At 52.1% G+C, this 15,061-nt stretch overlaps 1 protein-coding gene across 4 annotated transcripts in view; it reads right to left on the reverse strand.

Annotated features, from left to right (window-relative positions):
- The window catches only part of LOC108555533 (protein abrupt), a 57,282-nt gene that overhangs the window by 30,253 nt on the left and 11,968 nt on the right, over window positions 1-15,061 (reverse strand). For 3 of the 4 annotated variants that reach the window (XM_017911205.1, XM_017911206.1, XM_017911208.1), the window contains exons 2-3: window positions 8,859-9,272; window positions 7,410-8,251 (exon numbers count right to left, since the gene is read on the reverse strand). In XM_017911205.1, the coding sequence (XP_017766694.1) occupies window positions 7,410-7,616 (207 nt within the window). In that variant the 5' untranslated portion in view covers window positions 7,617-8,251; window positions 8,859-9,272. Of the gene's footprint in view, window positions 1-7,409; window positions 8,252-8,858; window positions 9,273-9,337; window positions 9,368-15,061 lie in introns of those variants that run through there. The other variant, XM_017911207.1, reaches the window with a different exon arrangement.

Below are 15,061 nucleotides of genomic sequence, written 5' to 3' on the forward strand. Positions count from 1 at the left end.
AAAGAGTGGAAAGAGGAGGAGGAAAAAGAAGGAAAAGAAATTAGGACGAGAGCAGGCCTATCGTCTTTCTAATCCGGACGACGTTGGAGCTATAGGCGCGGCCCATTAACGGAGCCACGGTCGAAGGAAGTACGCGGGTTAGAGGGGTTAAATGACGCCGTATATCCGAGACAACGTCATGAAATCGTGGCTTGTTTTCCTTTACGGCCGTTCCTACGGAACCACTTACGCGGCACGTACGCGTACATTAAAGCACGCGCTGCCAGGCCTCTTAATGCGTGGCGCATTTGCGTTTCTTACTGCTCCACCAGCCAATGGCGGGGCACCGTCTTCTCTCCGCGCTCCAACGGCCTATCGATTCCAGCCTTTTTCGAGCATTATGCCAGAGCAAACCGAAACTCATCGTTGGCGTAACGCGATCGCGATAACCGTTACCGATAGATGCTTCGCTGTCTCGTTCGGCCAGCGCTAAAACTTTGATTATCGCCGTGCATTTGCGATTTAAAGTCGGTCCAGATTTCGAATGCCACTTCGAGCGGTATTATTACGTTAGGGGATTATCGATTTCGCTATAACGACGGAGTAACCGCCGACGCCGTCGCTGCTGCCCGCTAAATTGCGATTTAAACCGAGTCAAAAATATTAACCCAAAGTTCCATCGGTCGAGCGACGGTCGATCGAATATCCGATTAGCGGGGAGGCGTATTATCTAATACACCGGAACAAACATTCCGCGTAGACGTGGATTTACGCGGATTCTATATATCGCTCCACGATTACTCCATATTTGTCCATTAACCGGCATGCCAGGTGTAAACAGCAGAAACGTGCCGAATATGAACCGATGAATCCGTAATAAGCCAATGGAAACCACGATCCGGATCCGGAACCTCTGCGAAAATTCCGATGACTCGATTGTCCTTGGAAAATGGAAAAATGAAAAAGAAAAGGAGGAAAGAGGAGAAAAAAGAGAAGAAAGGAAGAGAGGAGGAAAGCGAAAGATTACGTCGACCGCGATTTCTCGAGCAGTTTCAGGACATCGCGAGACACCTACGTACGCGGGAGTCTCGATCCGCGACGTGTTGTTCTACGAAGAAAAACGACGCAGAACGGAATAATAACCGCGACAGCGTCGGAGAAACAAATCGTAATAAGTAACGAGACGTTTTTCTGGCCAACGACAGATGGCATTCGTGGAGAAACGTTGAACCGTACAATTATGCGGTTACGTTGGTTCGGTTAGGTGGGGATCCCCCGTGCGGTCGTAAGTTTCCATCGGATCGTTACTCGCCGTGCTAGCGAGAATCGTTACTCTGCCTGCCATTATGCGACTCGCTTTTTGCCCGGCGCGTACGTGGGTGTGCTAGCCATGACGCGCGTAATCGTAAACAGCCGTGACGTTGCGAGGCGGAAGAGGCAAGAAGCTTTGATTGGACACTGCCTCCACTCGCTTATCTCGCGCGATTCCGAGAATAATACCGAACGACTCGCGAACGTTTCGACTTCTCGATACGATACCAACGTAGACGCGTATATCCCGAGCCGAGTGTCTTACCGCCGCGGAACATCCCCATCGATAAAACCCGTACGCGATCGCGCCGCGATCCCCGTTGTATCGCGGAGATCGGCGGCAGGTCGCGCGCTATCGTCGGAATCGAGGTTCTTCGGCGACCACGAATCCTCTCGCCGTTTCTCCGCCGCGATTCAACCACGATGTTCGCGACGACGAAGGATATACGAGATCCCCGCGCTCGTCCAGAAAATCATGCACGTAAATAACCCGTGGCGGCGCGCGCCGCGGTTCACCGAGAGAGCAACGTCGATTTCCTCGTGGGATCTTCTCTCGCGGTGTCTCCTTTACAAGCTCGTAAATTACGAGAGAGACTGGATCTCGGAGCGATTCTCTTCCCAACATCCACCGGGGTCGTATCGTCTCGTCGTCGCCGATCCGAACGATTTCGAGGCTCTTCGGGTAGAAAATAGCAGCCGCGATCTCTCTCTTCCTCTTTGCTCTCCTCGCTCTCCGCGCTCTTTTCGCCTCTTAGGCGTTAAGGTTCTCGTTACGGCCGCGTTTCGAATCACCGCACCAGCAGCAGCCGGAAACAAACGAGATCGAGCGTCGTCCCGTATATTTCCAGAGCTCGCTCTCTCCGTCTCTCCTCCTTTTCCCTTCGCGGCCTCTTTCTCTCTCGCTCTCTCCGCGACCTCCGCTCCTCCGCTTCTGCCGCCGCGTATCACGAGAGCGCGGAACATCGAGAGAAACGCGCCTCGACGGCGCGCATCGTTGGTAAATTTAAATGCGACCGATCACGAGACGAGCCGCGCAAGTACCGCGCGAGTACGTGAGGGTGAGTGAGAGCGCGCGCGCGCGCGCCTGCGTACTCACGCACACGCACGTGCTGCGCCTCTCGCGCCTTTAAATATAGAATATGGAGCACCTTGCCCGCCACCGCGACGCGATGGGATTGTGCAAGCGTAATTTTCTCTGCCCTGCACTCGCCACGTGTCCCCGCCGTTCATCACCCCGCTGTTCACCCTGCCGTTCACCCCTCGTGGTTTTACGATACCGTACGTCTTCCATCGGTTCGCCCGTATTTTCTTTCGAAACAGATTCGCTCCGCCGAGGGACGCGGAAACCGTGCGCGCTCGAACGGCGAACTGGATTTGGGTTGGCCGAAAGATCTATCTTGGTTCGTTAGCTCGTATTTCTAGTTCGAACCTATAATTCTTTTATCGCGAACCGGGTATGAAAGGGGAATCTAGAGCGTGGATGGCGAGACGAGCGTGGATCGCGAAGTACGTTTAGACAAGTGGAATTCTACTTCGTAAACTCGAACGTCTGTCTCCGCTGTCTTACGTAGGTACGCGTGCACGTATGCGGAATGGATAAAAATAATACGCGGACGAAACGATAACCAGTCTACGTGCCGTAAACGGTACTCGCGGGTACCTCCTAGCCATCGCCGCGAACGATTCTCGCCCGGTGGATTTTTAAAACACCCCCGCGCCGCGGTATCGCTTTCGATCCGATCGATCGAATTTCACCGTCCTCCGGTTCTCCAATTATAACGCGTCTAACCGCTGCCGCCCCCTCGTTGTAATTTACCGTCGCGGCGGTATTGCTTTACCGGCGTCGAAATAACGCTGTCGTCGCTCCACTTTCGTCCTCCTCCGTCCCTTTATATTATTATTATTCTCATGCAGCACGCGTGGGTCGTATCTCGCGCGATGCGTACACCACCGATCCCTCGCGATTAATATAGCCGTGGCGCGTGTAAGCCCACGATTCCGCGAACGCGATAACACGCCAGTCGTTACGGCCTTCTCTCCTCCGCCGATTTCCATCCTCGCACGCGCTCTAAACCCTCTGTCAACCACCGATCGCTCTAAACGTTTATCGCGCCTCTCGTAAACTCGTCGCGCGCCATCGTCCACGAACCGTGAAACGCCAAACGGTCGTCCTCGTTCGTCGTCCGATTTTTCCTCTTTTCCCTCTTTTTCCTCTTTTTCCTCCTTTTCCTCTTTTTCCTCTTTTTCCTCGCCGACCCTCTCGCGGCACGCGTTTCCTCCAGGCCTGCTTCTCCGTGGAGAAATAAGACGGTAAAATGAACGCAATTAGTATCGCTCGCGGGGTACGGCTCGAAGCCATAGATTCCACGGTATCGAACGACCGCGACCGCGATATCGCGGACTATTCGTAAATTACGCGATGCAGAATACGGGAATTTTTCCGACTGCTTTGTTTTTCGATTACGCGAAGCTGCCGCGCGGAAAGGATCCGCGCAATTTATATCGACGATAGTCCCCGCCTCGATTACCGACGTTTCTCGTATCAATGAATTTACCCCGGGACCGGTACGATCGCGGCGAAACTCAGCGATAAACTACGAGAACTAGTTAAGCCTGTTTTCTATAATATCCGCCTCCCCCTGTTCCCCCTGTATCAACCGGGCGATCCACGAACAGAGACACGCCTTTCAAACACTGTCACGCACCGAGATAACTGCATTAATGCTACGGCAACCGTGATGACCACTAAGAACGAATTAATCTCCGCTCGGTTTTACTCGAATTATCGTAACTTTCGATGTAGCTTGTACTCATTTCGCGCGGATCCGACACGCGATTACGCGCGCGTGTTTTAATCCCGTCGTAACATCCGCGCTTGACGCGCCTCTGGCATAGCGATTAGCCCCGAGTCGATGTTAGCCAAATCGCGATCAATCGAGATAATACGGATAGAGGAGACGCGGGGATCGTGAAAGATGCGACAGGAAGGAATACGCCCATCGAAAACGAAGAAACGATGGAGTTACGGAGTTACGCGTGGTTGCGCGCCACGCGGAAGAAATTATCCGAGAAAACGAAGACGATGAATTCGCGCGATGGAAATGGGGAAATTGTCGGTGCTGGAATTGCAAATTTTTCAAACGGAAAGGAATTTCGAAACTTAAAAACCGAGCTTTTTACCGCGGTTTCCGCCGAGCGGACTCTTTTCGCGCGAATCGCCCGCTAATCCGGACAGCTCATTGGCCATGCCTGATATATCATCGATCCAGGACAGGTCGGAATTTACTATCGATGGGACGGAGAAGAGAGCGTACGCAGGGAGCGGCGATCGTATTTTGGCAAATATCATTGCGGCCATAGTCGATAACTCGGTGATTCGTCATCGACTGCCGACCGATAGTCAAATGAACGGGCTGTCGTAAATCGTTGCACCGGTGTGCACTAACGCATAAATCAAAACGCACACGGTTGTCAGGTGTTTCAGGCAGACTCGTTATCGTTGCGTCACGCGCGTGATATCGACTACGCGCGAAAATATTCCGGGGAAAATACGCACGTTGGACCAACGTAACTCTGCTTCCTCTTGCTATTAATCCTCGCTAGTCGCACCGACGATGGTAATTTAACCTTTCCTCCATCTTTTCCTTCCTCTCTCGCTGCGTCTTTCTAATTTTCCTTCCTTTTCCTTCCATTCTCCTTAACGGAGCAATAATAATCGCCAAGGCGACGTGTCTACGAACATCGAACAAACGTTCCAGCGCCACTAGGGCGCCAGTGAAAGTATAATAGCGAGGATATTAACGAGTACAAAAGACTCCACCTTCGTGACCACGCAATGCACGCTTTTTATTACATCGGCCGCGTGACTTATATTTAAACGACGCGACACTATTATACCACACGCTCCGTCCGTCGTCTGTATGACGTAGCGACGCAAACACGAGGACGAATCGTCGCGTTATTAACTCTGGACTCGAGACCAAGCAGTACCGTGCCTGACACTTAAAATCAATTAGCGGTACGCGTCAATTAGAAAGTCGGCTGGCCTCTTCGATGTCGATTTCTTACTCCACCGAGCTTTGAAACGTGGGACGATCGTTCTGTTTTTTCGGGCTTGCCTCGACGTAATACCTATGTACAACGTACATCGGTACGCGCCAAATCCTATCGAGCGTAATAATCATCCGCGTCTATGAGTTTCGATACGAAAATTACCTAAGCTACGTCGCAGCTCGGGTGCTCTTACGAGCCGAACGAAACGGAATTATCGAAATTACGATCAACGCGGTTGTTCTCGAGGCTACCCGATTTATATCTACGCTCCTGGAAGAAAAAGTTCGACCGGAAATATCGCGAGTATATACCGAACGTTGCTTCGCCGGAATTCTTGGGATACCTCCCGACTGGCATCGAGATTCGGTAAATTTCTCCCCTCTTGCCCGGAATCTTTCAGAGTCCGAGGAAAACGTCGAAATATCTGGTCGCGAGGAAGGACCGATCAAATCCTCGATTCTTCGAGGCCTTTATCGATAGCCGAACATCAGCAGGCAGACGTTTCAACCGGAGGCGCACGATTTATCGTAGCGAGTCCTTTCGTAGGGGGCCACGACTCGAATTATCGATCAAGGGATACTGGAGGAAACGGGTTCTCGAAGAGATGGACGTCACCGACGACATCGCGACGACGTATCCGAGTGATCGATAGTCCTCTGACCGGCAAGAACGATCCGAGCTGCAGGATGCCGGTCCACTTTGACGGCGCGTTATTATGCAAATTCGACCGGAAGTTCTTTCTGGATTCTTCGTCCTGCGCCACGGGGCCCGTAATTGCTCTTTTCCGCCCTCGAAATCGCCACGGGGATAGCTCCGCCGAATTTCATGCCCGCATACGACCGCATTACGCGCACGAGAACACGGCCGGGTGTAAATTGGCCTTTTTGGCGCTAGACTCGCCGTGTAAACGGAAGAAAATTCGACGCGATCGAAGAGTCGAAAGCTGGTGGTATCTAAAGTAAGGTACCCACGTTTGTTAACCGTTGTCGGGTGGATATCGATCTGTCTATCGGCGTTCTCTCGCTTTTCACCGGCGCAAAAACGCCAATGGAAATGATAGTAATTAGACTACGTTGATTAAGAAAATAACACGGCACGGTTCTAATTCATGCAACACTGTCGCACACGCGATTTCCGTGACTGACATTGCAGGAAATTATAGCGGGCAAAGAAATCCTTGTCCTATCTACCCTCTATCTACCTTGCTTCGTTGGCAAAGAAAAAAATCCTTTTCCTTCCTACCCACGGTAATTTGCGTCAAAACGTCTACGCGGGGAATAGAACGCGTTTACCAGACCACCCTTGCTCCAAATGCTATTCGAAAATTCCTCGCTCTAATCCGCTTAGAGATCGAGAATAACAGCAGTAATATATACATATATGTTTACGTGGGTGTATGCACGTATCGTGGAAGAATATCGAATGTTATCCGAACAAATTAAAATACAACAGTCATGGAGCATTGTTAGCATGCACGACGAACCGAAAACGAATTTTTCCCGCGAAAGCGATTTCACTTCGCGGCAATTTGGCAAAACGGGATATCGAAACGTTACGCGTTCGTCGAATTCCATCGAGAACGTCCCTTTTCGCAATACAATTAACGGTCCGACGTTTTCGCGCGGAAACCGTACAATCGATTTCACTTTTGAATCGTGAATCGTGACCAAGAGAGAGACAGCGCGCGGTGCGTCGATAAAATTACACAAAGAAGCTTCGGGTATTTACGACCGATAATTTAATAGCGCGACGTTTTAATTGACAGGGCGCGAAATTTTACGCGACGAAGTGGCGCGCGAGCGCGATCGATTTCACTGCAAATCGAAAAACGATACTGTTCGCTGATAATAACGCTCCATCATCATCGCGCTCGGGTAACTCGAAACGTTCGCGCGTAAAGACGCGTGTAATCGAATGAAATTCCATTTAAAAGGCTGCACGGAATAGAAAGGACCGTAAAGGTAACGACGATGAAGGGGAGACAACGCGAAAATCCCGCGAGGGGGGGAGGGGGGCGAAGAAAAGAAGCAGACGAAGAAGAAGATGAAAAGAGAAAGAACACTGACCTTGAGGAGACGACGGAAGTAAGGACTGCACGCAGAGAGGACGACCTTGTGCGCGGTGAAGCTGCTACTGTCGCATGCCAGGGTCACGTCCACGAAATCCTCCTCGTCCCTCAGATGACGAAATGAGCTGAGGATGCTCGAGTGGAAGTCGTTCCACCTGAGTGAGTACTGTTGCTCGCCGCTCGACGAGGACGAAGAGGCCGCCATGGCGTCCGTCCCCTCGGGACCCACGGCCGAGGGCACCAGAGGTGCTATCGTGCTCACTCTGGCACCCCACGAGGACACCTTCGCTTCACCCTCTCGTCGCGTTTCACCACGCACCCCTCTCTGTTCTTTATCGACTCCCTTCGGCTCTTCCACGCACAGCAACCCGGACAGTCGTTGCCTGTCCTTGGGCAATTACGTTAACCAAACGCCAGGAATTTTCCGATTTCAGGGATTCTCTGCTTTCAGGGGTTAAACGAGATCGCTGTTTTCCCTTCCACGTCCTTTCGCTCGGCTTACTCTCACCCTTCTTAACGAACGTCCTCCGATCGAATTCTTTGGTAGCCTCGTTCTCTCTTTTTCTCTTTTTCCCCGTCAATCTCCGTTCGTCAGGGTTTTTCCTCTTTCCTTCCGTCTCGTTTCTATCCGTTAGTTGGAAACATCCAAAGTTCGCGATCGACGGAGAACGACGAAGCAATCGGGCGCGGGCCTTCTTCTGGAAACTGTCAGGTGTAAGGAAACGCCGAGTGTACCGGCACGGTGAATCTCATAGTAACGACATCGCGATGATAGCGACGAGAGGACGTTATCCGTCGCTGCTGCTGGAGAGTGACGAGGCAATGAGCCCGCGATCGTTTCTGAAAACAATGCGGCGTCTATTGCGAGCGCTCGTGATCCCCGGCCACGTGACGTAGCCTGTTCGATATCCTTCGATATCTCGTATTTTACACGTTTAATTTAATCTAGCCGATCGAGGAATCTCGCGTTCAAGGGATACATCGATACGGTTGCATCGATCGTTTTCGCCATAGATCGCTTCGCGTCTCTTCCGTTTGAACGAAGCGATACAAAGATGACGCGGACCGAGAGTTAGGAAAAATACGCGCGATTTTCACACCGACCTTCGCGATACCGAGACCAAAGACTAATTATCATAGAAATAGAAGAAATATATTACCCCGTGATGAAACGAGGAATAATTATTTTATTAGCCTACGGTTGGTACAAAGAATCGCGTATTTGTCGCGTCTGTCCACGCACCTGTACCTCGCTCGGCGATGCGAAGGTTAAACCCGACACGCGTTCGCTATTACGATTTTTCGCGTTACGAGTGTCACACGATTACGTTATTTCTGTATCGCTTCGCATTCGTCGAATTGTAGAGAAAAAAAAAAAAAAAAAAAAGGGAAGGAGAGAAAAACGCGAGGAAGCAGAGATACGCATAGAAATTAGAATATAACGTACCTTATCTGGTGTCTGATAAGTTCGACGATCCCCAACGCTTCTTCCGTCTTCCGCTCCCTTCTCCAACGACCTCCACTCCGCCTCCACCGACGCGAGCCACGACGCGTATCACTTTTTCCCGTTTAACGAAGTCCTTGCACCCTCTGCCCATCCACGACTCGATCGACGCGTCATTCCGACATTCGTTGTCGAGAAACGCGACGACGAATCTGTCGACGATGATCCCTCGCCCTTTGCGCGCCAGACGCTTCGCTATCGTCCACCGGGTCACCTGATTTCCGTGCCAACCCCGTGTCCTTGCTTATCATGCCCCTCTTCTCCCTCTGGAACACCCCTTGTCGTTCGCGCCTTTTCTTCTCGCCTCTCTCTCCGCTTCCTCGCTCCACCTATTTAGCCGCCTTGGTCTCTCCTCTTCTGCAAAGCAGATCAAACGAACAGGTTTAACGCGTGGCTGGATGGAGGTTGCAGCTGCTACGAACAAGAGGACACGAGTTAATCGAGCAAAGAAGGAGTCGCTCGTTTATCGATTTCCTCGAGAAGAATCGAGGAAACGCAGCGGCTAGATGGCAGCGCGGATCGTGGAAAATTCGGTCAGTGCTGGTTCTCGATCGACGAAACTACGACGTACACGCGTACGACGAAGAAATTACCTCGATCTCGCGTGGTAATCGCAACGAGTCCACGCGCGATCGATCTTCAAGTTTTTCCTTCCCATTCCCGTTCAGGGAAACCTGTCGTGGAACGATAAGGAACGAGTAATTGCGTCTGGTTTATAAGCAACCTAAGAGTGACCTAATCGTAATTTTCCTATGGAGCGAAGGAAATTAAAGCTCGAACGATTTCGAGAAACCATTACGCGTTTACTTCCCCGTAACGGAATGCATTATCAACCGAGCAGTATCCTTGAAAGATTATGATTCGAGCTTGGCAGTGTTCCATCGCGTACACTCTCTGTCTCTCTCTCTCTCTCTCTCTCTCTCTCTCTCTCTCTCTCTCTCTCTTTCTCTCTTTCTGCCTCTTTGCCCTCGTTCGTATCGATCTCTCCTCTTCGTCCATCTCTCCATTGTACGAGGCAGAAATATCGAGCTTTTATTTTCCGTCTCATCGGCTTCCTCCCTCCTCGTTCGATCGAAGCGATAAGCGCGGATGGTCCCGCGCGTCCGCCTGACAGAATGAATGGACGCGGAAGAATTCGAGAGCATCGTATCCGGTTCCTTTCGACGCGTCGACGCGTCGCATACGTTTTACGCGCGTACGACGCGGCCCGTCGTCCATTCTTTTGTACGCGGTGCATCACGAACACGGTCTGTCTGTCTCTGCAGCCGGCCGATACCATCGCCATTTTCCACCGCCGAATAATTTATACGTCCAGCGAGGAACAGTTCGAGCCGACAGGCGAACGGACTTCTCTCGGAATCTTCTTCGTTGTTCGTCAAAATCGTAGACCAACTGCTGGAGGCCCTCGAGATCGCTATCGGGAATAAATTTACGTGGGAACGCGGGGCGGATGAAAGGACGGGGCGGGAAAAACGGGAGAAAAATGGGAGAAAAATAGGAGAAAAACGAGAGAAAAACAACGCGGAGAACAAAGGAAGGGAAAGGGGGAGAAAAAAGTGGAGAAACAATAATAAATAGCGGAGAAGGAAATCGTGCGCTGGCGAATATCGCGCGGCACGATAACGCGGCTATCGGTGTTGTTTACGATTCCGTGAATTTACTTTGTAGCAGGCTCGACAAATATTAGAAAACGGCCGAGATACACAGACATCGGGTTGCCTCGGCGGATGAGCCGTAATTACTTTTCCACCTTTATAATTACAAGAGGAGGAGGGACGAAAAGGGCCCGGTTCCAGGCGAAGCAGGGAGGGAGCCCTCGATTACGTCCCACCGTCGACTAATGCTCTGTAAACAGAACAGCCGGTCGAGTAAGTACACGCGTTGCCTTTAAATTACGGAAGCGCGCGTGCATCGAGGCCTGCCATCGGTGACTGCCAACGCTACTCACAGAAACGCGGCGACGAATTACGCGCGAGGAGCGCAAGAGCGCGCCGCCATCAGCGGACGCGATCGTTTCTGGAAATCGAACGAGATACACGGCTCGATACTCGGCTGAAACACTTTCTAAACGATTAGGAGACGGTATTCGCGATTTCGCGATTTTTATCCGATCGCTGGTCCCCCGGGTTACACGGAGAGAATTGTTTTTCTGGAGGCTGTGGACTCGACCGGGTAATACAAGCGCCATCGCGCGTGCTCTGCTCGAACTCTCCAGAGAGGGTGGAGAAAAAGAACGGAGCCGCAAACGACAGCGACGCGACAGGAATCAAAAACGCGCGCGTACACGCCTGCGAGCAGTGGCGCGTTATGAAACTGACATAACGACCAGCGGAGGATTTCGCAAGCGCATACCTAGAAAGCGTTACGAGGCGTGGAGCGCGCGAGCACGCGTTATCTCCGTTTCGATATTGAAATTAAATACGCATTTTCCCGCGAGCTGTGCGTACCGGTCGCCACCCGCGGGCACGAATCAAACGGATCGAAACGAATCGAAACGAATCGAAACGAATCGAGTCGAATGGCGAATTATTTACGCGGCTCGGCTCACCGACCCTATACGGTATATCGGAATTTTAAATCAGCCGCGAGGCTAACTTTATTAAAGATCGTTACTCGTACGGACGCGGAGTAACCGGAGATCGTTTGGTCGGTAGGGAATCGAGGGTCGACGCTTCTGGCTTTCCGATTCGCATGGAGTATCGACAACGAGAGCGTACCGGAATACGCGAAATTAATCCCCGATAACGCGTATCGTCGCCGTCTCGAGACGGTGCATCGCGCGCGTCGATGCACCGAGCTTTCGTCAGCGTACGCCACAGCGCACCGAGCGAGTATATAACGCACGGTATTAATAAAGCACGCGAGCCACACTCGCGCGAGATATTTTTAAAAGAGAATCCCAACGAGAGGTTTCCATCGGGCGATCGAGGTTTCCTAGAACCGCGTGTGCTAAACGCGACGAATTACGTTATCGCGAGTACCGCGCGACGGAAAATGGGAAATTCCGGTTAGTCGCGGAAACCATACGTCGGCAATTACAACGATTAACGGGACGATTAGCGACCCGATCGACGCGATCGACGCGAATAACGCGGCACGGCGTCGCGGAAACTTTCGGCGACGATCGGGAAACGTTGGTCGCGACTGGATCAGGTGATTCGGTCGCGCGGCATGCGCGCGGAATCTCGCGTCGCGTTCCACGTGTGCGTCGTCGACATATTCCATTATATCGTATGAATGAATCGCGCGCGTCCCTGAATACATTTTGACCGATCGATCGGTTCGTCTGCTGTTCGCGTTTAAGCCGTATCTCCTCCCTCTCTGCCCCTCCGCCTTTCGACCATGGTCGTCATCGCCACCCACCCACCCACCCACCCGCCCGTCGCCCTTCTCTCCCGTCGATGGCGCTCGATTCCGCAAACGATGCAAAAGCCGGCTTGAAAATTCCACCGCGTTTTCAACGTGGCAAATATCGAACGAGATAATTAAGGGCTCAGATGTTGGAGTCGCGCGCGGACCATGCTCCATATATACCGAACGCGTTAATTACTCGTCTTCGATCGGCCGCGGCGAGCAGCGAGCAGCGAGCAGAGCTCGGCGAGCATCGCGGCGAACAGCGCGGCGAGTACCGCGCCAGCGAGAGGGGAGAGCATTTTGTAATTCGGAACGCGTGCACAAAAGGAGACTTATTTCGACGTAAAAAACACGCCGATCTGCATACGTCTGACGCGGCTGTGATTTATGAAGCCAGCGACTACGGAGCTCGAGCGGGAGCGAGAGAGTAAGAGAGACTTGAAAACTCGACATCATTAGCGATCGTTACTTTGCGCCCGCGGCTCGAATACTTCGATCTTTTTACGATACATCCGCGGTTACCGGTGCCAGTTCGTTGCTCGTTTTAATTAGAAGAAACGAATCCGTGTACGCGGTCTACGTCCGGTTTCGTAAATATGTCGGCTGAGTTTTTGAAACGTTGCAGACATCGAGCGGCACGGCGTTCGCCGCGAAATTCGAACGAGCAATATTTTCACCCACCCAAACCCGCCGTGCCCCGACCATTACGGCGTTCCGTTTTAAAAGCAAGTATCGTTTGATCGCGACTGTGGCCAAATTTCTCCCATCCTCGACGCAGGACGCGGATGCACCACGCGACCCACTTGGCGGATTCGCATCCGACGAGAAATCGAAAGGAGGCGCCGAGAAATCGATTACGCGAGTGCTGCTATTACTCGGAATTTTTAATCGAAACCCCAAACACGGAACCCGACCGTGGTAAGCTTAGCGATAAAGCGATTTATACCTGGCTAGCTCGTCATCTCGACGCGTGAAATTCCTCGCGACGTTTTCATCTTCCCTTTCCGTCTCTCTCTCTCTCTCTCTCTCTTTCCATTTACAACGTTGGCGCTCGGGCGATAAATCGAGGGATACGCCGCGCAAATATTTTATTCGGCGAGGAATGGAAAGAGGAAAAAGAAAAAGGAAAGAAGAGAAGAAGAAAATTTCGCCGAATGGAACGAAGGACGCCGAGGCGCGCGCGACTTCCTCGAAACCGCGGCGCGTTTTATATTCCACGGGGCGATCGTAAAGCTCGTTGCAGCGCGGCGCAACGCGCGTTCATAATCGCGAGTCAACAACGCCTATCGCGTTACTCGCCGGCCACGCACACGCTACTTTTCGATACTTTATTGCGTTTCTTCGTCGCCACGCTCGGCTCCCGCGGGTCTTTGCTCATTCACCGGCAAACACACGCGTTGTCTCGTTATCTCGAATTCGGCCGGGACCTTGATTCGTTATCGATACCCGCGCCGCCGATGCAACTCGTATCTCGCCGATTCTGCCGCGCCGGTAACGATCCGCCGATCGAGAAACCCCGCGAAATTTTAAACCGCCCCGCGCGTGCGCTTTAACGGGACGCGGTGTAATTGCCAGTCAATAAACCTTATCGCGTTATTGCTCGTCGAGTACTTCTCTATCCTCTCGGCCTTCGCTGCCTCGCTCTCGGCTATCCACGCAACCGACGAAATGTCCCCGAGCGAATTCTTACCGACGCGCCACGCGATACCGTTCAACGTCATCCTTGAGCAAATCTCCGACTATCGATCTGCAACGCGTATCTCGATCCACCGTGCGCGTTCTCAATAACGATCGAAATGGCGCGACGCGGATAAATAGCCGCGTGTTAATTTCTATTCGCGACATCTGGTAGCTCAATATTGGAATTTTATAAACGATCCCTATTTAAACTCTCGATTAAACATTCACGATTATCGCTGTAGTCGACGAGTTTTCTTTTAATACGCGTACAATCGATTTTCCCATATCTCGTTTCTCTGTCCCAATTTTTCCTTTCTCCGGTTACCCGGTCAGTTTTATCAGATTTGCTATGAATTTTCGCGCGTCCCGAGGTGCGAAACATCGCTGGTGCTGGTACAGAGGAGAGCTCGCAGATTCATCCTGGCGAAATAGAAAGGAAAAATAATTGCGACTCGCGACAATTCCCGAAGCGAATCGCCGTGTCACTGATAAGGAACGCGCGACTGCGGCAGATAATTCCCGTCACCGGTCGGACACCGGCTTGCGCGAAAACAACGCATTATTCCGACCTCTCCCCGTCCACTCTCGAGGAACAATACCGCTGAATCGTAAACGTACGTGTACTCGCGAGGCTCCCTGCCGTGTGGACGATACCGTTCGCCGAGAAACGCGTAGAAAACGAAAACAGCGTGGCTCGCACGGACGCGCGTCGAATGGGAAAGAGGTGTCGTCGAGCGTCGGCGATTTGCATACGCGTTGAATTTCGCGCGACGCAGTAGGCGGGCGTCGCGGCCAGCGTAATTACGACTCGAGAAGACGGGGGCCACCAGGTGTAATAATCGAACGACGATTGCCCGGATGGCATAACGATCGGCCCACCACGGGCCAAATGACTTTCACCGCGCGATTGCCACCATGGCGACGACGCCTCGGTCACGGGGCGTGTACTCTTCGCGCTAGCGTTTCAACCGCGCGGCCATTTCGCCGATCAAGCTTTCTTCCTCGTATTATACTTTCTACGGTGTATCATCGATCCACGAAACGCGTCCAACAGCTACTTTCTGCCTTCTTCCGATTGCCGAAACTAGTTTCCATTCGGGAGAATCGGAAGA

Source organism: Eufriesea mexicana, unplaced genomic scaffold, assembly GCF_001483705.2.
Source record: "Eufriesea mexicana isolate 0111107269 unplaced genomic scaffold, ASM148370v2 scaffold124, whole genome shotgun sequence".
In the NCBI taxonomy this organism is placed as follows: domain Eukaryota; kingdom Metazoa; phylum Arthropoda; class Insecta; order Hymenoptera; family Apidae; genus Eufriesea; species Eufriesea mexicana.